At 33.8% G+C, this 25,470-nt stretch overlaps 1 protein-coding gene and 1 non-coding gene across 2 annotated transcripts in view; one reads left to right on the top strand and one right to left on the bottom strand.

The window, feature by feature from the left end:
* The window catches only part of Gpr137c (G protein-coupled receptor 137C), a 51,279-nt gene that overhangs the window by 12,963 nt on the left and 12,846 nt on the right, over nucleotides 1-25,470 (top strand). Inside the window, exons 2-3 of the mRNA XM_027929599.2 lie at nucleotides 8,716-8,759; nucleotides 10,325-10,553. Coding sequence (XP_027785400.1) covers nucleotides 8,716-8,759; nucleotides 10,325-10,553 — 273 coding nt within the window. The remainder of the gene's footprint in view (nucleotides 1-8,715; nucleotides 8,760-10,324; nucleotides 10,554-25,470) is intronic.
* LOC114088306 (U6 spliceosomal RNA) lies at nucleotides 18,770-18,876 on the bottom strand. Its single transcript, XR_003581968.1, has one exon. It is a non-coding gene; the product is annotated as a U6 spliceosomal RNA (small nuclear RNA).

Here is a 25,470-nt window from a genome sequence, read left to right as displayed (position 1 = left end):
CATTGTATGCTCTCCTGATTTTCCTACTATCATGCTAACTTCTCTTCAAGCTCATCTGCCTATGCTGTGCCATGAAAGGTTGACATTTCTAAAGACTTTAGCCTAGATCCACCCCCTCCTCTTCCCAAGTGATTGAGTCCACATTCATGGCATAATGCTACTTAAAAGTCAATGACTCACACACTTATCTGTGATTCTAACCCAGAGTGCTTCTCTGAGCTCTGGCTTTCTAGATTCTATGTCTGTTTGACATCCTCTCCAAAGATATCTGAAGCACATGGATTCAATATGTCCCAAACTGAACTCACGATCTTTTCTCCTTCCTTCCTATGCCACATTTATCTCTACCAAAACCTGGTTCCCCATTTCAAGACTGGCATTGCTCTCCACTTATTTACATGTTTCAGAAAACTATGAGTCATTTGATACTGCCCTCTCCCTCATACCTCACATTCACTCCATCCCCAAATTCTATCACCTTCAGTCCATTACACATCACAACAGCTGATTCAAGCTACTGCCATCTATTGTGTAGTCCCTTTCAACTGTTGGGTATGTGTTCTCTGACCCCCCCCCCCCCCACAGATCTATTTTCTACACTGTTGCCAGAGTTATCGCTTTTAAAAGCCCTAAGCCTAGATTCCTCCATTGGCTCTATTTACTCTTTATGATAAAGGTAGTTTTATACATACTATAAGGCTGTTCATGGTTCCAGACTCACACTGTGTTCCTTGTTGCTCATTACTTCAGCCACATTAAATGTTTTTTTAGTCTTTTGTACTTGCCCATTTTTTTCTTGGTACTTAGAGTGTCCTTTCCTCCTCTAGTGCTTAGTTAACCCCCTCAATTCCTGGGTGGACAGTTCTTCAGGGATGCCTTAACCCAACTAGCCAAATAAATTACAGACTGACAGAGTTTTATGCTTTTCTTCTTCATGTTATTTGCACAGTTGCTCTTTTATATTCATGTGAACTTATTAGACCATAAGAATAGAAACTAAGTCTATTTTTGCTATATCCCCAGTACCTAATTTAATAACTGACATGTATTAGCTGTTCATAAATATTTATTGAATGAAGTTTTTGTTCAATGTATCCCAAATATTTTAAAGGAGAGGAATCTCTGAATATATAACTTCACAGCAGAAATTTTTCTACCCTTCTTTCCTTTTTCCATGTATCTATTTCCTTTTCTCAAAAAAAATATATATATTTTAAAACAGAAGTCCCAAACTCAAATGCCTAGAGGGGCTCGATGCTACTGTCTGAGAAGGAAGTTGTGGGGACTGAATCCGATCACATGTCTAAAGAGGAAAGCCACATTAATTCAGTTTCAGCTGCAGGACAACATTGCCTAATTATCTGATTATTCAAGAGAATTGAGAATTCAGAAATTTATATTTCTTAAAATGGGAAATCTAGGTTTTAATAACGGATTTCAACTATTGTTCCAACACTGTACAGTAATACTGGATAAGACAAACTAAACATTTTTGTGGGCCATACGCAACCCATGGACTACTTATTTTGAATTTTTCCTCCTCTTTCCTCTGCTGCTATATTGTCTCCTTTAAAGGAATAAAACAAGTAAATAATTGTCTTTATGACCTTGATACAACTTAACTATATTTAATACTCATGTTAATTAAAATGAATGTCTAAATAATCTATACCTTGTGGAAAAATTATCATGTTCTGACCAAATATAAGAAAACACCATTTGTCATGCCAGTACCACTAATATATGCTTTCTCCTGTTATACTATAGATTTATTGAAGTCAACCAGTATTTTATATTTATTTTGAAGGAAATTTTGCATGCCAGTCACCTAGCACTGTTCTATATGTGATCAATGCATAATGACTTAAATAGTTAAGTAAACTCATGGTAAAAGAATTTAGAAGAAACATTTTCTCATTTACATTTCCCCCCAAAATCAGATTCTAACTTAGCAGCATGAAACTTTTCATCTAATTTGTTTAAAATAAAGAGAAACTTTTGAAAAGTAAGTGTCCTTATACTGGGTGTGATGGTGCATGCCTGTAATCCCAGTGATTCGGGAAGCTGAGTCCGGAGGATCACAATTTCAAGACCAGTCTCAGCAACTTAGGATCTCACTGAGTTGCTTAGAATCTTGCTATCTCAAAATTTAAAAAAGGACTGGAGATATAGCTCAGTGGTAGAGCTCCCCTGCATTCAATTCCCCAGTACCAAAAAACAAAAAGGAAGTGTCCTTGTAATCTTACAATTTTAACTATGTTAAAAGGTTATTTTTAAGATAGTTATCAATAGTCCTGAACTAGAAGTCTAGGAACCTGAATTTCAGATCAAGTTATACTCTATTTGGCTAGTTGGTAGCTACCAAATCGCTGCTTTTGGGGGCCAGTTTTTCAATTTATAAAGTGGTTAATTTTAATGATATCCAAACACCTTTAATTCTAAAGGCCTGACACTAATAAATCAATCTGGAATTTGAGAACTTTTATTAAAATTCTTTATTAATTAGTTCTCAGCTATAATATAGTGTCTGAATTCTCTGAGATTTGGATGCCATTAAAAAGCTATACGGGCTGGGGATGTGGCTCAAGCGGTAGCGCGCTCGCCTGGCATGCGTGCGGCCCGGGTTCGATCCTCATTAGCACCACATACAAAAAAAAAGATGTTGTATCCGCCGATAACTAAAAAATAAATATTAAAAAAAAAAAAAGCTATACACACTAGGTTAAAAGTAACCAAAATTTATTTAGGGATGAGTATCATCTGCTTTCTAGAATAAGATGTAGTTGGATATTTCAAACTTGGATATTTTCACAATTGAATTATAACTGCCATTTGTCATTACCATATTTAATAATTTTTATTCTATAATTTGTTTTCTAGCCTCAGTCTCTGAGCATAAAAAATGCCTAATAATAATAATGCCTTCGAATTTTGTGCTCCTTCCTCAGCTTCTATCTAAGACTGTCTAAGACTGCTGTTTCAATCATTTGGGCTGCTTTAAGATGATGTAGTTTATCTAGGGATAATATAAGCTTACACTCCTTTATGGCCTCACTTTTGACTCTTTCACTATCAGAAGCCCCCTCATACCCTTTCTCACTTTCTAATGGATTCTGTGAAAGAGAAAGTTCATTGTTGAGTGTTAAGCCTGAGTATCTAATAAGCATTTGTAAAAAAAAAAAAAAAAAAATGTATATTGGAGAGAATGAAACATTTAACAGCAGAACAGATAGCAATAACAAGTCAGAATAGAAGGAACATAAATACTTAGCAGTAGCAGGAAATTCTTTTGCCCAAAGTAGAAAAGTGATATGATTACTTGCTAAGAACATTGCACATTAGGCTAAACAGTTCTGGTGAGAGGCACCTACCTTCTAAACAAGTTGTAGATTTTTCAGGTTTTGTAAAACCGAGGCTGTAGGAATACAGTGAGTACATCAGAGAGGGAGGCATTGTATAGTTCACAACTTAGACTCCAGAGTCCTTTTCCTTAGACCCTTGCTAACTCACCTTGAGCAGATTACGTCTCTGCAATATAATTTCACCATTTGCAAAATGGAGCTTATTGTGCCTACCTCATAGGGTTGTGAAGGTTAAGTAATATTTTTAAAATACTGAGAGTAGTAAGTACCAAAACCTAGTAAGACTCAAATATTAGCCACTGTTATTATTTTAGAGGAAAGGGGGATGTGAGAGCATCTCTTCTTTCTTACACATAAACTTCAGACAGTAGAACAGTCACTTTTACCAGTCTATGGTAATGTATGTGATATGTGATGCCCTTACTTCCTTCCTGTCTGATTAAGATTGGTCCTTAGATACTATCACCATTTTTCAGATGATTTATTGATGTAATGGATTTATACTAACCCACCCACACTAGAAACCAGAAGATTTAGAAATCAGGTCTTTGGGCCACACTGATGCCTTTTCTGTCATACTATGGAATTAGTACCTACATTTAGATTGTTATTGTCCTAAAGAAATCAAGGTGAAAGATCAGTAAGCAGCATTCTTCCTGTTTCTCCCCTGGGATATTCTGTTATTACTTCTGTATACTTTCTGCCTTTTTTCTCCCCACCATTATCAGTTATGCTGATATTCTTCAATAAATCTGACTCCATATCCTTACAAAAAGCAATTTTGCCATCTTCCTAACTTAAGCATGAAAGGTTTATGAAAAATCAATAATGCACAGTATTTAGTGTTAGAAAACTTTTTAAAAGACAGCATAATTTCCGCACAAATTCAGTTTAAATCAGTTTTTCAGGGAGTCTGTCTTTACTGAGATCCTCAGTTCAAACATAAGTTCTGTATATTCCTAAAGCATAGGCACATAGGCAGTCTCTGCCAAATACAAAAAGTCCAAACTCCCAGAGAGAAATCAGGTATTCAATATAAGCTGTATTGTTTTTTTAAACTGTTTAGATACAGTGAAACACCCTTGTCACTTAGGAAATTATATAAAATCATTTTTAAGCAATTTGAAAGAAAACAGACTAAGCAAAGAAAAGAAACTTAAGGGCTGGGGCTGTAGCTCAATGGTGGAGTGCTTGCCTAGCACGCGTGAGGCACTGGGTTCAATCCTCAGCACCACATAAAAATAAATAAAATAAAGGCATTGTGTCCCTCTATAACTACAAAAAAGTTTTAAACAGAAAAGAAACATAATTTTTTAAGGTATTATAATATTAGGATCCTAAGAGAAGATACTGTATGCTAGAAACAAGAACAGGCTGTTATAAAGAAAAACATTTAGAAACTAAAAATTCTTAAAAATTAAACATATGCTAGACATTGAAAGAGAACTTGTAAAGATAAGTATGGCTATTCAATTTATAGATAAAGTACCTTAGAAATCTCATATGTAGGCAGTGGCAATGATAAGCTTAAGAGTGATGCACTACTCTCCTTAGGAACTTAAGCAATTGAGATGTAGATTGTGAATAACTGCATCTGGAAAAGTAAACTGTATTTGGATATGCCTGTTCACCATGGGGAAGAGATTATGTTTACCACAATTCATTTTTGAATGAATTCCAAATTTTACATGTATTTTCTCCAGTAAAGTTTCTATTTCAAATCAACAAAACTGGGGAAATTAACAAAAATAAATTCCACAGAAAAGCATTCATTCTGTTACTATTTCAGCACTTCAAACAACATAGGCTACATGTCATGGGGGAAAATAAATGGCACACCTCCAGTGTAAATCTTCTGCTTTGTACATTCAGGCTGCTATAACAAAATGCCCTGAACAGGGTAGCATATATAAACAACAAAAAATTATTTCTTACTATCTATAGGTTAAAAGTCCAAAATACTAGTAGATTCAGTGTCTGGTGAAGACTCACTTGGTGGTTCATTAATAGTGTGTTCCCACCATGTTCTCACATGATGGAAGAAATGTGGGGTCTCTTTTATAAGGATGTTAAAACCCCATTCATGAGAGCTCCATCCTCATAACTTAACTCCCTAAGGCCCCACCTCCCAATACCATCACCTTGGGGTTAATATTTCAAAATAGGAATTTTGGGGAAACAACATTCAGACCATAGCAGCATCCTCAAGTTTTGAGATACTTGTATTAAACTAACACAAATACATTTGCTATACTTTCACCTTCTCTTTATTTGAGGAACTAAATAAGACAAAATACAGAAATCTGCATTTTAAAATGGAAAAATAATTTCATATCTTTTATCTATGGATTAGTTATTACAAAATAAAACTGAGTATGTTAGTGATGACATTATTTTAAGTCATTAATTCAAAAATCCTAAATCAATATTTTCTAAATTAAAAGCCGCTAGTTTATATGTGGGATAAAGGTAGGTTACATGATGAAAAACATTTTATACTCACTAATCCTTCTAATTCTTATACAAACAAATATTCTTATAAAGTGACCCATTTATTCAGTTTTTCTGGTGTGTGGAAATATGGCCCATTTGACATAAATTAACATCGAGTCATTTAAATATATGTTGTCTTTCTAAACTTAAAATCTGCATAAAGCATGTGTTTATTGTACTTCATGAGTTATTACCTTAACAAAGCATATAAATTACTTGCATTCTTTGATATTACTACTTTGTTTTTTGCTCAGGATCATCTCCTATTAGGTATATTCTATAAAATACTTGGAATCTATTAATATCAGATTACTTTTAATCTTACTACAATCTGTGATTTAAGCACCTGATTATGTTTATGCAATGCATTGAAACATATTCTGCAAATTCAGGATGGTAATTGACCTTTAATTCTTTCCTTATCCAGATCAACTCTGGCTCACACCCATTATTCTATGACCTGTAATTTTATGAATTACCCCTCCTACCCTGTCCCCATTCTTTTCTTTATGTGATCCGTTTAAATGCCTTCACTGAAATCTAGCTTTTCCCAGGTGACACTTCATGCCTTTTGTGGAAAAAACAATCAGCCTATTTTATGCTTCCCAGTACTCCTTACTGATGTTAGACCTTCATCATCTCTCTGAAATCTGTGCCATCTGATTAGGTCATCATTGGCTATAATAATAACTTCCATCTTCCTGGATGAATCAGCACTTTCTTCCTTCTTGCCCTGTCTCCTGTGATATATGACCATTCTCAAAGCCTATATTGACATCCCATCCAAAATCTCAATTCAGTGGTTTCCCAGTACTCTAAAACTTTCCATTTCTATTTAAGCCACCCATTAGCATGACCACACCTTGGAACAGCTCTAAAAAATGAAGCTGTTTCTTCTGACCAATGTCTTCTATATCTTTTCTCTTGTACATCTTGAATTCATCCATTTATCTGTTTTTCATCCTCATCCTAACTTTCAGACACTCTGCATCTCATGCTTTCCCCACTCCATTCTATTATTCCTCATCTCTTGACATTTTGCTAGCCAAAGTAGTTCACTTGTTAGAGTAAGTTCTTTCTCTAACATAGTTCCCACATTTTACAGTTCTAAATTCATGGGGGGAAAAAAAGCCTAGTTAAATTTGAACTTTCTATAATAGCATCCATTTTTTTCTTTAGATTGTTTCAATTTTAAAATCAAAAAACCGTGGTGACTATATGTCCTATCAACTACCAGATTTTAAGTGGACCTCTCTATATCTCACTATATTCTTTTGTAACACTTCTATTTGTGTTTTCCATATTCCAAGTGCTTAAATCTAACATTGCTTCCCAGGAGAGGACCTTGACTCCTACTTTACTAGAAAAGCAAATTAGAATTCATTTGCCAAATTCTCTCATGTTTCTTCTCTATATTAAAATGTCTGCATCCACACTATGTCCAATTTTCTTATTTTAACAAAGAGCTGGTTTATGAATCATTTTAAATTTTTTACGTAGACCTACAAGTTTCTTCCTTGTTTAAAAACTTCCTTTTAAGGGCTAACTAGCCTCTGCTAAAGCCACCTTCAACAGCTGAGCTTTCTTCCTTTCTTCCCCATCTCCGCCTTCTTCCTCACCCTTTCTATTCAGTCCATTTCTGACCAACAGATTTTTAAATCAGAAACTGTAAAGAATCTGTTACCCTACCGAAATTTAACAGGGAGGCCTCTCACTATTTTATAAACACATACTGATAGCAAACATAAGTCTCATTTTTGAGTAAATTGAGTCAGAGAGAAATACCATGGCAAAAGCAGTATCCAAAGCAATGCCTTATATCAAGTCTCCAAGTTCCGTTCCATAGGGCAACACAGGGAGGGGTCCAGTGTCACCTACCCATGCAGCAGGGTGTGCTACAGAGGAGAACCCCGAAATAAGAGAGACAGACACTTGCCCTGGAATGGAACCAAATTATCATCAGGGAGGGAGAGATTTTATTCCCCTGGTATGTCCTCAGGAAGAGAAATGTTCTCTCTTTATTACAATAGAGGGAAATAAATCTCCCTCTAACTTTAAATTAAATGCTATCTCTAGATTTCAGAGATGTTTGCCCTGCAAACCCTTTTGCTCAGAAGATCTAGACCATGCAAAAACATGATATTCATAAAGAATTATCTCCTAACAGGTTATCCCAGGTTTCTTTTAGTTTCATATATTTCAGTTTATCTGTACTCACTGCTTCTGTTGTCTTCCTATTACTCCTTATATTTGTATGCTCTGTCATCCTGCTGAAAACTATTCTGTGCAAGGTACCAGTGACATACCAATGACACAATCAAATGGTCTTTTAATCATTCTTGACTTTTTGCAAAATTTAACAAGGGCTATGCTTTCTTCCCTTTAAATTCTTCCACTGGTTTCTAATCTGATTCTGTTTCTCTCCTCAGCCCATTTCTCTGTTCTTTACTGTTGTGCTTTTTAATTCTGTCAAATGTGAACATATCAGGGCTGGGGATGTAACTCAGTGGTAAAGTATTTGCCTAGCATTTGTGAGGCTCTGTGTTCCATTCCCAGTACTGGGGGAAGGGGTATTGAACATATCACAAGCTGACTTTTCATCCTATATTTTTTTCCTCAACTGTCTTCTACTGAGTTTCAGCTGTCCCCTGTGCAGATAACTATAATTTGCTTCTTACATTCCAAAACTCACTTGTCTTTATTTCTGCCTAGATGTAATAAACTTTAAAAACAAGAATAAATTTCATGACCTGACTTTTCAAATTTTTACAGTTGCATTGCTTTGAAACACAAAGTCAAAAGAAATTGAGGAATACTTTATTACACGTGTTTTCAAAACCTTTTTATACTCTCTTTATAGGTTATATGTAAAGTCAGATGTGCCACTGAACTTGACAAACACAAGTAAGTTCCACAAGTATCCAAATCTCTATCTAAAAGATCTAAAGAATTAATATTAATGTTTAGTATCTAAAACATCTAAGTATTTTTAACAGTAGACTGCTCAAGGTTAAAGGAAGGGGCTGCTGAGGGCAACTTAGCAGTTTTTTAGTAGTTAGATGGATTCAAAGGAAGTAAATTGAGTAGCCCTCTGTTCTCTCCCTTCAGCCAGTGCTACTAATACTTTTTTATTTTTTTCATCTCTGCTTTTGCCCCACTTCAGATGTCAGATGTTGCATCATAAAGTACATATGCTAAAGTTAGATTATATTGTTTGGAGTGAGAATGTATAGTATAATATCATGAACTAAATAATGTTTCAGTACTGATTAATCTCAACAGTGTGAATGCTAAACAGTCAAGTCAAGAGATGGGTTTTTGACCTAATTCTCCCACTAACTAACCTACTGAGTGTCCAGCTCATTTACCCTCTCCATGTTTTGGTTTCCTAAACTGCTCTAATTCCCTGGATATGTAATTTCAAGCTCCTTTTTGGATTTCAAAGTATGTAACTCTTGTTCTTATTATTTAGTCTAAGGGAATATTAAAATTCAACATTTTCAAACAAAAATCTTTTCATTTTGCATTAAACTTAAAGCTTGTTTCCTTGTTACTGATTACACATTACCTTCAATTTATCTTGTGTAAACTATTTCCAAGGGCAGGTGATCTATGATTCCCACTGTTAAGTGACACAAAATAGATATTAAGATGCCAAATAAATTTCTGGACCATGTTACTTAACTTGGAGATATAAATATATTTGAACTGGGATTACTTTCATACAGAGAGCTGTTACTACTACTTTATACAGATGGCCACACCTTAGCTAGAGAGTTTATATGAGGTGGTCTAATTTTTTTTAAGGGAAAGAAGTTAAGCATTTCATGTGTAAGCCGTGCTATGTGCACAGTAAATGTATACCTTTATAAGAAGATGCAGTAGATGAGTACTTGAAATTATACATGTCCTTTAGTCAATTTTGAAAGCAATGTTTTATATACATAACTGGGAGTTCATAGGGTTAAATATATTTTAAAAGATTTCCTTTACCTCTTAAATTTAATACTAAATATGATCATATTAAACTTGGGACTAATCATAAAAATTTAATATTAAATGATTAAATTTAGATACAGTATATTTTCTAGGCAGTGTTTAAAAGTTTGGTAATTATCAGAAGGGAAAAGTCAATGAAAATATGCTCAATAGTTATAAAGATGAAAAAATTCAAGATTGCTTGAAACTGTGTTAAAATAGTCCTATATTATCTTCCTGGTAGGAGCAACTGAATTCAAATCCACATCAGATTATTTCTGGATTAATGCTTTAAAATCTGTGCCATCTTAAAATGATTTATATGCTAATTTCTTAACAGCATATATAGACCATGTAACTCTGAAGGATTATTAAATTTGTATTTAATGAAATTATAAATATTTTAAGCTGAGGAAATTCTTGTGCCCTAAAATGACATACTAATTTCTCATTAGTTTGTAAACATCTAATAAACTCTTTTTTTCTTTCAGAATTCTACTGCATTTGGGCTTTATATTAGCAAGTCTTCTCTTTTTAGTGGTGAACTTGACTTGCGCAATGCTAGTCCATGGAGATGTCCCAGAAAATCAGTTGAAATGGACTGTGTTTGTTCGAGCATTAATTAATGATAGCTTGTTTATTCTTTGTGCCATCTCTTTAGTTAGTTACATATGCAAAATTACAAAAATGTCATCAGCAAATGTCTACCTCGAATCAAAGGTAAGTATATTTCTTAAATTTGAACTTGAAAATCTAATTTTAAACCCTTACCAAAAGAACCTTAATTTAATGGAAAGTTTTCATTGCTTTTTACATTTCTCAACTATAGACACATTTTTTAGCATGGAAGAATAGTCACTAGAAATTAAAGGGTAGTCAAAATTTGGCCCTTACTAAACAGTGGTTTGAAAAAAAAAAAAGGCTTATACTAATAAGCATGTTGTGTTTTCTATGATTCTGCACTGGAGGCTGGTTAAATAAACCAGAATGTATACAAATGGATGAAAAATAGTCAAAAATAAAAACTGCAATAGCAACTTAATATTTTGTCCAGTGAGGGTGGCAGTATTGCCATTAAACAAATTTACCAGATTATTTCTACCTATACTTAGATTAACAGTGTAAAGATGTCATATAGGTAAAGTGCTATTTATTTATATGAAGGTTTAAAAATGTTACTTATAACCCTAAAATATGAAGTCCATATGATATATGAAACAGATAGGCCTTGTTTCTCTCTTGTACTTTGGAAAAAAGGCAAATGTTATCTTTTGAACAAAAGACCATATAAGTTTCTACTGTGGTTGATGGACCATGTGGTTGAGCAGTGCATTGGTCATCATAGTATTTATGGCATTGGGTGTGAGGATATAGATATGTAATATTGAGTGTGGTATATACATACAGACATTTTTACAATCGCTTGCACAGGAGAGCTTTCTTTAATTTGGCATCATTGCCTATTCACTGAAGATAAGCAAAATAGTATCTTAAACTGAACAGTTCTCTGAAATATTTTTAGATTTCTACAATGTCGTTATCCTTAACATAGTCCTAGTAAAGTACTATAATTAAATATATGGTAACTACTTGTCCTTTAAATTTAGGTAGAGATTTTAATTTTATATTTTGAATGTATTTCAGCAGAACACTTGGAGATACACACATTGCTATGTATGTGTATATGTAGCAAGAGAGAAAGAGAGACAGTCAAACTTTCAAACTAATTTATCATACCTATAAAATTATTCTATTAAATTTATAAAGAGTTCTTAAAATTTAAATATTTTAGTTAATTCTGGCTTCAGTTTGACTATTAAAAATAATTCTGTCATGATTATGGACCATAATACCATCTTTACTTAGTATAATAATAGTAGAATTCATCCTCTTGACTGTCTAGTGATAAAGCATAAACAGATGCGATTGAATCTAATGTGATCCTCCTTTTTAGATACTTAACTTTCTAAGTTTGGCTTTACTTGTTTTGGAATGGATAATACTCTGAATATAGTTAAGTTAGCAAACTGAAAAGAAAAGGTAATCTGATGAATTCCCTAGAATTATTTCAAACATCTTCCCCTTACTATCATATGAAAGGTATTCATTTTTATTATATTATTTTTTAAATCTTAAATTTAAAAGCTATATGGATTCAGAATTGTCTAGGAACATTGCTGAAGACATGTTCAGATAAGTACCTAATAAGGCAGATGAGATTAGATTATTTATATTATACTGTTATGTAGTTTTTGATTTTCCTAACTAGGTTATAAACTTCCGTGTTCAAACAGCATGTCATCTTGCTTTCATGTTATCCTTATAATCACAAGGTTCATTTTTATTTTTTACTTGTATAACAATACACAGTAATGAACATTTCTTTTATTATAACAGATAAACTATTCCACTTTCCAACTCACCCTTTTTCTTGCTATTCCTAAGAACATTTCCTTAAACCTCAGACTTTGTTTTCCTCTTATTATTCCTTCTTCCTTCTTTACACACTTTGTGTTCATGAGATAGATCCTCTCTAATTTGCCTCAACCAAATCTTACCACGTGATTTCTGAATGATACACAGAGCATCTTACTTTCTCCACATCCTCAGGCTTTTTACTATCCAGGAATGCATTTTTCCCCTCCCTGTGCATTCTATTCACCTCTTACCCAACTCAGGACCTAACCCCAGTGGTTCCCATTTATAATCTTTTTTTAAAATTTTTTAGTTGTAAATGGACACAATATCTTTTTATGTAAGTATTTTTTATGGTGCTGAGGATAGAACTGGTGCCTCACACCTATGAGGCAATCCCTCTACCACTAAGCTACAGCCCCAGCCCTCCCATTTATAATCTTAATTTGGTCCCTTCTCCCAATCTCCAAAATAAAATTTAGAAATGACTCACTGTCTGAATTATCTAAAAGTGTGCTTGTTTCCTTTGGGGGGCTTCTCAGTTTATACTAGATACCATTTGTGGGCAGATGTCTGATTATCTGACTAAATTCTAACCTCCTGGAAGGAAAGCTACTTACTATTCATATCTCCCTTCATGCCTCACACTTGAGGATTAGTGAAATTTTTTGAATGATTACTTACACATTTTTATTTCTATTCAATTATTCACCTCAACTGTCTTTGGGATATTTCCATCAGCTTAAATATTTCATTTTCTTCCTCCCTGCATCCTGTACCTATCTCTTTAAATTTTGTTTTTGTCCCCTTAATTCAGACTTAAATTTGGAGTACTTTGATACTTCTGCATTCCTTTTTTTCCTAAAACTAAACCATCAACTTTTTCACTTAAAAAAACTATTTTTATCCATTTGAGAAACTTGATAGTTATTCTCATTTAGTACCTTTTTATCCTATCAGTATCTACTACATAACAGGCAGTTGTTTTTCACATTATCTCATTTCCTGGTTGCTTTTTGGTGTATTTTAGAATGATTCTATTATGTGGTCTATTATATTGTGATATAATAAAACCTATATATTGAATCTCTCTGTTTCTGATTCTTGACACAAAGGAACTAGAACCCTTGAAATTCTCAAGAGTGACAAGTGTTTCGGGGTTTTTTTTTGGGGGGGGGGGTTGTATGCAAATAAGGTAACTTGGAGCCCCTATATAGCTTCTTGATAGGGGGTTAGTCACCAGAAAGACCAAAGCATAATTAGAAGGGTTTGTACTTTCAGCTCCACCCTACCTCCAATCTCTAGAGAGGGGGTGGGAGCTCAAGGTTGAGTTTGATCACCAGTAGTCAATGATGTGATGATCAATCACGCCTACATAATGTAGCCTCAATAAAAATCCAAAAGGATGGGTTTCAAGGAGCTTCCTTGAATATATGGAGATGCTTGAAGGGCATCTCCAGAGAGGTCATGTAACCCTTGCAGTCCCATCCCTTATGCATCTCTTCCATCTGACTTTTTATCTGTATCTCTTGTAATATCTTTTATAATAAACTAGTAAACATGTTTCCTTAAGTTTTGTGACCCACTCTAGCAAATTAACCCAAGGAAGGAGTCTTTGGAACCCCAATTTGCAGCTTGTTGTTTAGAGCTATTAGTGACAACCTGTTCTTGTGATTGGCATCTGAAGAGGAGGGCAGTCTCGTGGGACTGAACACTCAACCTGTGGAATCTGATGCTATCTCTAAGTATATTGTGCCAAAATTGAATTAAATTATAGCACCATCAGTTGGTATGTGCTGGAGAATGAGTTGGTGGGGAGAAATCTCAACATGTTTTGGTGACCAGACGTGAAGTATATTATGTTGAGTGGTGAGTGGCATGTCAGAGTAGGGAAATAGTTGTTTTGTTTTGTTTTTTTAATTTTCCACATTACTATTTTATGCCTCCCTCTCCCCCCCCCCCATTAAAAAAAAAAGGAGAGCGGTTGGATCTTAGGAGGCAGAGGCACTGTGAACCTTATATGATCTGGCCCCTGACTTCTTTTAAACTCTCTGTCACTACAACTCTCCTCTTCCTGTTCCAGCCTCATGGGCTTTTTTTTTTTTTTTTGGTGACTTAGTTCCTCACCACAAAACACATACTAAATTTATACCAGCCATGTAGGCTTTGTGTATTTTGTTCTGTCTGCCTAAATTACACTCCTATAGGTATGTATATGACTTCTTTGTATCTAGGCCTCAGCTCAGATGTCACTTTGTCAAAGCTACTATTCTTAATCACTCATATGAGGTTCTCTATCATTCTGATTGCAATATCTGTCCTTTTATTGTCTTCATGGCATTTATCAATAGCAAAATTATTGTTTGCATGCTTATTTTTTGCTTTTCCCTCCTACAGTGTAAACTCTGAAAGTAGTTCTCTTGCCTGTTTTGTTCACTTTTCTATCCCTTTTGTCTAAAATAATGCCTGGCATAAAGTTAAGTGTTCAATACATATTTGTTGAGTAAATGCATTCTGTGCTTGCATACAGTCTTTGCCAGAGCAACTTTACCCTAGTAACTGTATGGAAGTTCAAATCTTCCCTCTGAAGGTTTGGCAAACAAGTCTCCTGAAATAAATTAAAAGGGAAAAGACTCTTAACCATTAGCTCAACTGGATTCCAAAGGCAGATCCAGGAGACAAAATTTCTTACCTTTTTTTGCCATCTTGTCAGATCCTAGGCTCTTCCCTATTGCAACTTCTGAAAGAGCAAAGTGATTTTGGAATTCTGCCAAAACAGGAGGGGCCAAGGGAGTTTCTCCCTCTCTGAAGTTTGGGTCTGTAAGTCTGCTGAAATAAATCAGCAATAGACATAACAGGAGAAAAAGAATATAAACTTATTAATGTGTACAGGAGCCATATAAAATATGAAACTCAAAGAAGAGACAGATGGTTGAGGACCTAAATATCATTCTCAGAAGGGTGAAGAAAGTGTCATATAGTAGAGAATAGTACAGGGGTAGCAAATGATATTTGGGAGAAATATGAACGAAAAACAGATAGTGGCCTGGGACAGAGTTCCTTAGAGTTTTAAGTGTGGTATTTAATTTTCAGTACTTTCTGTAATGGTTAATCCTTTCTGGCCAGTGAGATTTCCTGGCAGTTTCACACCTAAGAAAGGAACTTCCTTTAGAAAAGGGAACTTCACTTTTCAGAAAGCCTTTCCCTGGCTTTGGAGAGGAAAAAGGATCAAAGATGAGATGGGGTAGGAGAAAGTCAAGGAGACCTTAGTTCTGAGACTGTTGCTCCAGTTCAAAGTGCCACACTTTAGGGTATCATTTCTGAGCCTCATTGTTACCAAGTAGAACTTTCACAACTGAGTTGTGCCAGAGAAAACTGAATCAAAAAACATGCCCAAGATCACATAGTTTAACTGTTTCAAACTCAGGTCTGACCACAGTTCTTCTGCAGACCATTATTCTTTTTTATTTTGGGTGGGGGGTACCAGGGATTGAACTCAGGGGCACTCGACCAACCTATTTTGTATTTTATTTAGAGATAGGGTCTCACTGAGTTGCTTAGGTTCTCGCCAAGTTGCTGAGACTGCTTTGAACTAGTGATCCTCCTGCCTCTGGCTCCAGAGCCACTGGGATTATAGGCGTGCGCCACAGTGCCTGGCAACCATTATTCTTTATAACCACATATTGGTTCCGTTTACATCACCCATGTTTACTAATAATCTGTAGTATTAAGTATATATTTGTATGCTTCCCCCCACCCCAAGATGGCGTTGTAAAAGAGCTCTGACATTTACTAACTCTATGGCTTTAGTCTCTGTGTTTATACTAAAGTATTAGTTAACTGTGCCCATAGTAGTGTTGTAAGGATAAAAAAGTAATTTGTGGAAAGTCACAATATATTACCTAGCACTAAAATTATAGACATTGTCTGCCATTAAACTCATGAGCATATTTTGCCAAAAGTTTATAGAATAGACCTATTCTTAGAAAACTTGAAATCCTTCCATCACCTTTTGCAGAAGGTTTTTCTTTGGTAAACTTTTTGTTTGTTTGTTTCATTTTTTTCCCCTGTTATTGGTTGATTTATTAACTGGGTTTATTTCCACCAAATATATAGTTTTAACTTTTATAGGCAGTTAACCTTCTTAACATTATTATATCTTAAAATCCTTTCTAATTATTAAAATTTGACAATATGAAAAATATGATTTTAAAATTAATGAAAACAGTAATATCACCCCTGATACTTAACTATAAGAACTCAACAGTAAATATAACTTTATTCCTTGCTCTTCCCCTAAAACTAGTAAAGACTTTTCTCATGCTATTAAAAACTGTTATGGCTACATAACATTTCATCATATGCCAAATTTAACTATTTTCTTACTAATAGACTTTTGAGTCATTTTTAAGAAGAATGTCAATCTCCATGTTAATTTTCTTCAAAATCAGTTTGGGTTTGCTTTTAAAAATGATAAGAGTTTTTTATAATTATATCTAGAACAATCTACCTCAGACTCAGTTTAGAAAGCACTTAAGTATCTTTTATGTTATCTTTTTCATTTCTTATTTTTTAACTTATATTTTAAGCAACTAGACAGAACTTTTACTTTTTAAATACTAGTTATTGTCAATTTCAAGTTTGTTTTCATTTTTTTAACTTTCTTGCATATCTAAGGATATTACTTTGTTCCATGTGTCTATGCTTATATAGATATTTAATTCATTATTTTATAAACTAAGATATTGAGATCAATGTTTTCTCAAGTACCGCTTTGACAGCTTTCTATAATCTTATAATGCAGCAACATCCCTTATTTAATAAAAACAAAATTTATGTTCAAATTTCATCCATGTCTCAACACAATTACATATTAGTGTAAGTTAAGTATTATCTTTATCAGCTCACCTTGGAAGAAAGTCTAAAAAATGAGACATCTTTTCTCTAACACTCTAATTTTCATACAAAGTTATAAGTTTTACCCTTTGCTTGAATGTCCATGAACATAAATCTGGCCTACTACATAATGTGAAATTTCTGTACTCTAGGTTCTTGTCGGGGAGAATAAACTCTCAACCGGCAAATTCACAAGCTTAATTGTCAGATAGATGACCTGGAGTATGTACAGTCTGTTCATTTTACCGTATTCTATATTTTATGCTCACCCCAATCTAAATCACTGCAGAGTTTTGTACTAAGATTACATTGTACTCTGGGCTGAGTCATCTTTTCTCTCCTATATTTTGACATCATACTTTGGCCTAAATCAAGTTATTTGTAAGAAACTTCTTGTAAAAAAGGTTTATTCTAGGGCTGGGATTTTGCTCAGTGGTAGAGAGCATGCCTAGCACATGTGGGGCACTGGGTTTGATTCTCAGCACCACATATAAATAAATGAAGGCCCATCAACAACTAAAAAAAATATTTTTAAAATTTATTCTAAAATCATCATTGTATATTGTTGAGGATATTGTCCACACATGTCCCCAGAAAAGATCTTTTTCTATATTCAGTACCAGGAAAAGCAGCATTGATTAGATCCTTCTTTTCTCTGGCTATTATGTTCTCAGAAGCAAATATGTGGCTCACCTCTATCAAGCATAAACGTTTCGATACCTGTTTTTGGTTCTGGATCTACCTCATTAATTGTCTTATCCACCCTCAAACACACATACACGTTTCTATAATTGTTTTTTATTTGTATCTCTATAACTGCTTCAAGTTTTCTTTTGCAATGAGTGGTCTACATTAAAATTTGATTTGAATATACTTTTGGATATGTTTGCACTTCTTTTTTGGATATGTTATTTTAAATTAATATGGAAAGACTGTAGTGAGGAAAAAAAAGTATATCATAAGGATTAAAAGGTAGAAACCTGGAATTAGAGGAAGATGTAATTCTCAGCTCTGCTACTTGTGGGCTGTGTAACTTTAGGCAAGTAATATCATCTCTAAGCTTCACTCTCCTCATCTCTGAAATGGAGATAAAGATAGTGTTGTTCTCCTAAGTTGCTATGAGGATAAGAGTAGTATCTACCTCAGAAGGTTGATGGGAGGATTAAATGGAAATTCATATGAAATGTTTACTAGATGCCTACCACTTAGGAAGTATTTAAAAGTGTAAGCTTTTGTGATCCTAAACAGTGGTTTACTAGCTTCAATGAGTTCTTGAATACCTGAAAATGTTGGCAAAATTTACTTGAGAGGAGTCCTATATATTTAATCAAACTCTCCAAAGGAAGAATGATCCCTAAAGAAGAATAAAAATCCTGAAGAACAGGATTTCTCTTTTGAATAGTTTAATTTATGTGCCTCTATTTACCTTTCCTCCTTGATTTTGTTAAGAATTGAAGTTTCTAATTACATTTCATCTAATATGTACCTAGTTTTTCTTAGAATTTTTTGGAAGATTTTGTTATAATTATGAAATCCTCTCCTCTTTTTAAAAATCTTCTATGTTTATCTCTCCCAGGAGATTGGAGGCCCCGGGAGGGCAGGGTATTTTATATGCTCAGAAATTTAAAAGTATGGAACACTTTGCAAATTTGCCTGGCTTTCTTTCACAGGGGTCTCGCTAATCTTTTCTGTATGGTTCCAATTTTGGTATATGTGCTGCCAAAGAAAGCACTGAAATGGCCTTTTTACTTATGGATATTCTGAAATATACTGTATCTTTTACTACAATATCAATTTTCTTATGTTTGCATTGGTGTAATAGACTTAATACCATCCTTTAACTTTTTGTCTGTTGGTAATATTTTGAGTGTATCTCCTTGAGTAAAATATTATGGAATTTGTTTTTCATTTGTTAGTTAGCAAGACATTTTGTTTTGTTTTGTTTTCTGGTTTCAGGTATTGAACCTAGGTGCGCTTAACCACTGAGTCACATCCCCAGCCCTTTTTATTTTTTTAGACAGGGTCTCGCTTAATTGCGTAGGGCCTCACTAAGTTGCTAAGGCTGGCTTTGAACCTGCGATCCTCCTGCCTTAGCCTCCTGAGCCAATGGGATTACAGGTGTGCACCACCACCCAGCAGTGCAACTCTTTCTATAGGGTGGGTCAAATAATTTATATTTATTGGCATGATTGTTAGTTTTGGTCTTTTTCTTTAAGCTTTTTTAGGGCTGGGGTTATAGCTCAGTGGCAGAGTACTTGCTTACCATACATTATAAAGCTTAGTTCAATCTCAGTACCACAAAAAAAAAGTTTTTAAATTGCTGATTGCCTTTATATGATATTTGTGGTATATTTGCATCAATTTACTTTTTATCAAAATTAGGATTTTTAACATTGGAATATATGCTAATATATCTTTTTATTATAATATTTTTTCTTTTAGGAAAAATGTTTATAAGAATATAGAACACATATCACTTTTAAAGAATATAATAACTCATGAGCACAAAATGGTTCAAATCAGTAATAGATATTTAGTCCCTGTGCTGGCAGATTAGGATTCTTTTTTATTAAAGACCTCAGAGACTGGGTGAGAATAAAAATAAAGCTTTTAAGCTCATATAGCTGGCCAGGGAATACACAATTTATATCTGGATAAGAATATAGAAAAAAATCATTGCCTAGTACTCAATATCAGATTTTTTTCCCAACCCAGTATGCAATTTGCAACACTACGTTATCTGTTTCCCTCCTGAATTCCGTTCAGCCAGGCCCTCCATAGTCACAGGTTCTCCACCTTCCAGTTCAACCAACTGTGAAATCTACTTGTTTCCTCAAAGATATTTGAGGGAAAAGAATTCTATCTATACTGAATGTGTACAGACCTTTTTCTTGTCATTATTCCATAAATAATACAGCACATAGTGTTTACATTGGATTAGGTATTATGAATAATCTAGCATGACTTAAACTATACAGGAGATTATACCAAAATGCTATACTATTTTATATAAGGGACTTGAGCACCCACAGATTTGGGTATGGGGGGTAGTCCTGAAACCAATCCCTGTGGATCTGGAAAAGACACACAAGTCTATGTAAACCTTCCTGTTCCATGTTCACTCTATCCGTGATCTTTATTATTGAATGTATTGGATGAGAGGTAGCAGCAGCATCTTTCAGAGACATGGTAACATTCAGCCTAACTATATTACTGACCATTCATGCAGGCCAACAAATCCTGTAATACTAAAGCAGTGGTCTATGGTAATATAGTTCATAACTAAGGAAAAGCTATACAAGTAGTGTTGCTCTTCTACTACCTTGAAACAGGACTTAACTAGAATTTGGAGATGATGGAAAATATAGGCTGCACCATTTCCTTTAATAGGTATGATTGTCAAATTCCCAATATTCTGTTATAATGTCTTGACTTACTGGGATTTACTTTATCCATCTCAAGATGTAGATCTTTTTAAATTTGCCTTTGTTACACCGGTTGTAATACCCCAAGTTTTGCTGGACTGATCCACCACACACTTGTCCCATTTGAAAAATCCCTACTTGTTTTGCTGGGTTCCCTCTTTCCCCATAATAGGGACCAAATCCAGTGCTCCACTGAACTACATGCTCAGTTCTTATACTGGGTTTATATCATTTATCATTTATCTATTCCTAAATTTTTAAGTAATTTTTTCCTTATATTTCTACTAGCTAGTATATTCAGAATTGTGTCATTTTTCTACTGCCAGATGGTCCACCCAGTAAAAACCATCTACTCTGCAACATCAGGATCATAGAAATCAGATATCAAATATCAAGTGTCTTAGCAGCATGAAACTTTGTGAAACTGTTCAGGTCTTATAATTATCAAAACATTTTAAATTTTTAATTGGGAATGTTTTCTCATTTTTAATATTTAGTTGGGCATTTTCATTTCAAAATGGAAATAATATTTGTGAGGTAATTTGATAAAATATGTACAAATTTCTGCTTCTGAAAAAGTCTGAAATAGTTTCTATTGGATCAGCCTTCCACAAATAGCAATGATAAATTCTGAACAAAATATAAAAAGCACTGAATGCACTGGAGATCAACATTTTGAATAGAAGGAAATGACACTGAATGAGATTCCTAGTTTTTATAGCTTTTAGCCTAAGGAAAGGTCCCATCCAAGGGCCAGCCAAAACTTGAAGAGAAATCTACTCTTTCGTTGGTTTGAAAAATCAAAAGATAAAATTCTAGCATCTACTGCAAGTGAAAAGTAAATGGGAAATCTCAGGAATGAGACAGTTCAACAAAGGAAGCCCCATATTCTGACTATAAACTCTTTCATATTTTTGTCTGATACCTGACCTTCACATGTGCAAGACATACTCTAGATGGTACAATTAATGATAAATGAATTACACTGAGATTTCTGTTCTCTATGCATGGGAGACAGAGTTTGGGATCTGAGTCCAGCCAAGATTGTTTTTTTACTAAAACAAAAATTAATACTTTTCAGAGAAATAAAACATAATCCAGACTTTATAAAATATGTCACCCACAATGTCCAGAACACAACCTAAAGTTACTAGGTATATGAAGAAAAATGAAAAATAAAACCTAGAGTCAAAAGCAAAATAAAAAATTACTGGAGACAACCCCTAATATACCCCAGGATGACCTGGATTTGGGATTTATCAAGCAAATATTTTATAATATGTTCAAGGATGTAAAGAAAAATACACCTGAATGGATACATAGAAAATCTCAAGTCAAAACTATAACAAGTGGCAATTCTAGAATTTAAAACTAATAAAAATGAATAAATCACAGGCCTAGGATGGAGGATTTCACATTCAAGGCCAGCCTTAGCAACTTTGTGAGACCCTGTCTCAAAAAAGGGCTGGGGGAATGCTTCAGGGTTTCATTCTCAGTACTGCAAAAAAAAAAAAAAAAAAAAAGTCATTAGATATGCATAATGGTAGATTGGAGAGGAAGCAAGAGCCAGTGAACTAAAAATAGATCAATAGAAATTATCCAATCTGAAGAACATATGAAGGTGAGGAAAAGATCATAAAAAAGTGAACAAAGCCTCAGGGTATAAGAGGTATAATTAGTGTAACCAGAAGAAACAAGAATATGAAGTTGGAAAAATACTTGGAGAAATGAACTAAATTTTCCAATTTTGTTAAGACAATTTTATAACTTCAAGAAGCTGAGCAACCCCAGTCAAGATTGAATATAAAGAAAACTTCATCTCAATTCATCATAGTCACATTGTTTCAAGCTGAAAATATAGAGAAAATTAAAAAAGAATTAGAGAAAAAATGAATTATAGACTCACATCAGAGAACAGGGATTCTAATGATACCTCACCTTTCATCAGAAATAATGGAGCATAGAGGACAAAAAACTTTTAACTCTGAAATCTGTATCCAGTGAAAATATTTTTTTTACATCCTATGATAGGAATTGTACCCATACCATGGATGCTCTACCACTGACCTACATTTGCATTCCTTTTTATATTTTTATTTTGAGGTAGGGTTTCACCAAGTTGCCCAGGCTGACCTCGAATTTGCAAACCTTCTGCCTCAGCCTGCCAGGTAGCTGAGATTGTGGGTGTGCACCGCTGCACCTGGCTCCAATGAAAATATTCTTTAAAAATAGAGAAATAACTCTTCCAGATAAAAGAAAACTTAGATAATTAACAGCATACCTGAACTACAAAAAATGTTAAGAAAAGTACTACAAAATGAAGAGAAAAATGGCTTGGATTCCAGCTCTTTGGAAGTGAATGAAGAACACAAGAAATAGTAAATATATCGGTAAATATTTCTTTACAATACATATGGCTGTGCAAAGAAAAAAATGTAACAATATTATGAGGCTTACATATGTAGATGTAATATTACTACTCTGTTACATATAACAGCTATAGCATAAAGGGCAGGGATAAGACTTAAAAAGTTCAGAATATATGTCATAATCTTTAGAATAGAGCTTCTCAAGCTTTTTGGTCCTGATACTCTATTATACTCCTAAAAATTATTAAGAATCCAAAAATCCATTTTTATGTACATTATATCAAATACCTCAAACATATTAGAAATAAGAATTGAGAAATTATAAAAATGTTCATTTAATTCAAATAATAGACCCATTACATGTTAATATAAATAGCAAAAAAAAAAAAAAGTTTGTGTGTAGTGCTGGGGATTGAGCCCATAAATAGAAAACTTTTGTAAAAAATAATTATATTTTCTAAAAGAGAAAATAAGCATTGTTTTACATTTTGCAAGTCTCCTTAGTGTCTGACTTAGTAGAAGACAGCTGGGTTTTCAGGTCTGCTCCTGCATTCAGTATGTTGTGATATGTCATTTATGTTCAAGTACATGAAGAAAGCCTATCTTTTCCAGTATTTGCAGATGGAAAACAGATAATTTTATAGACTTTTCAGATATTTGTGGGTATTTTCTTTAATACTACACCAAAACTCAGAAATCAAGGTTTTGTAAAGGTCAGTGGGCATGTAGAATTTTAAATTGTGAACTCTCCATTTGTCTATCTTGCACTTTGAGCAATTCTGTAACATCATGCATTGATCATTTAGACATGAGTGGTGACAGATCTTCTAAATGTTGGCATATTTCATTTCAAAATGTCCAAAATCACATGTGTTACTATCACACCATCTCATCAGAAAAGTCTGGTTTGGGTAATCTGTCAATCATGGATACAAGTGTGTATAACTTTCCTAAAATTCTATTTTCTCTTGAAACTTCAAATTTCATCATTGGCAATAAAAACTTCCATATTCTTTCTTTGAAGTGATAGTCTCATTTTGTTTATTTTGGGGGGAAAAAACCAAACATGCCTAGCTGGCAAGTCTGAATAACCATTGTTTGTCTGCCATAATTGTCCATCAAGTAGAAAGTGGTGTTCTAAGAAAGAAAGAAAAAAAAAGGTCTACTTCCAAATCAAATAATCACATAAATAGTTTTCCTGAAGGCCAACACTATATTTAGCATAAAGCAGAAGTGCATTAGGGGCACAACTTATCACACAGAATATTAAATACACTAACACTATAGGGTTGATGTTTAATACATTTTCACTGCTTCATCAAAGATATTCTTAAATGAATTTTTTTTAACTAGGAATGCATGATAACGAAGAATACAGTATATCACTGTAAAATGATTTACATTTTTAGCCTGAAAAAAAAATTTCCAGTGACTTTCTCATTTCTATTGTGAAAACAATATTTGGTGTTTAAAGCATTCATCACACCTGCACTTAAATTTTCAATTCCTTTTGCTTTAAGCTCTGAATGGTTTCAAACGATGCTGCAGCTTATCTTGGACCATAATAGTATTCAAAATGTTCTGTTACAGACGACATAATAAGGTAAATTCTTCACATTTATGATGCCTATTGAAACATAACTTTCATAATATTTTTGTCTTTTATTTATATATTTCCTTCAAAGTAGATTCTTCCCCTCATTGAGACAGAGCTCTCTGGTACTTTCATCTTTCTCAGTATCGTAGAGAGAGTAGCTGTGTGTTGAGAGATTTTTTTTAATTGTACTAAAATATACATAACATAAATTTTTAACAATTTTTAAGTGTAAGTTCACTGATATTAGGTACATTCATGTTGTTGTGCAGCCATCACCACTGTCCATTTCCAGAACATTTTTATCATCCCAAACTGAAACTCTACCTGTTAAATAATAATTTCCCATTCCTAAGACAATGATCCATTCCTAAGTATAAAAACTGGGGTTTTATTTTTCATTTTGAAGTAAAATATTGAATTCTAATGAGTTTTATACCAAATGAGTTTTAAGTTTCTGAAGAAAATTTTAAATATTGTAAAACTCATTGTGTATGTATTCTGTGTTTTCATGTAGATGCAAGAAAAATTGGGGGATTTGAAAATACAATTTGTTCAATGATAAAGGGTTTCAGTGGTATAGTCCTATAATGGAAATAGTAAGAACCCAGTAAAACTACAGAGAACAAACTGAGTTAATCTCTGAAAATGTTTTATATATATAAATTTATAACCTAACTCCACTGTATCGGAAATCATAGAAAACACAGAACAACATGCACACAAAGAGATGACGTCATCATGTATCACGTAGCCTCAGAAAACTATACTCAAGAAAAAAAAAGGCAAAGAATAAAGTCATCTTTTTTTTTTTTTTTTTTTTTTTTTTTGAGGTACTGGAGATTGAACCCAGGAGTGTTTCACTACTGAGCTATATTCTCAGCCTTTTTAAATTTTCAGACAGGGTGTCACCAAATTGCCCAGGTTGGCCTCAAACT

Source organism: Marmota flaviventris, chromosome 2, assembly GCF_047511675.1.
Source record: "Marmota flaviventris isolate mMarFla1 chromosome 2, mMarFla1.hap1, whole genome shotgun sequence".
Lineage (NCBI taxonomy): Eukaryota > Metazoa > Chordata > Mammalia > Rodentia > Sciuridae > Marmota > Marmota flaviventris.
This window is presented reverse-complemented; position numbering and strand designations above follow the sequence as displayed.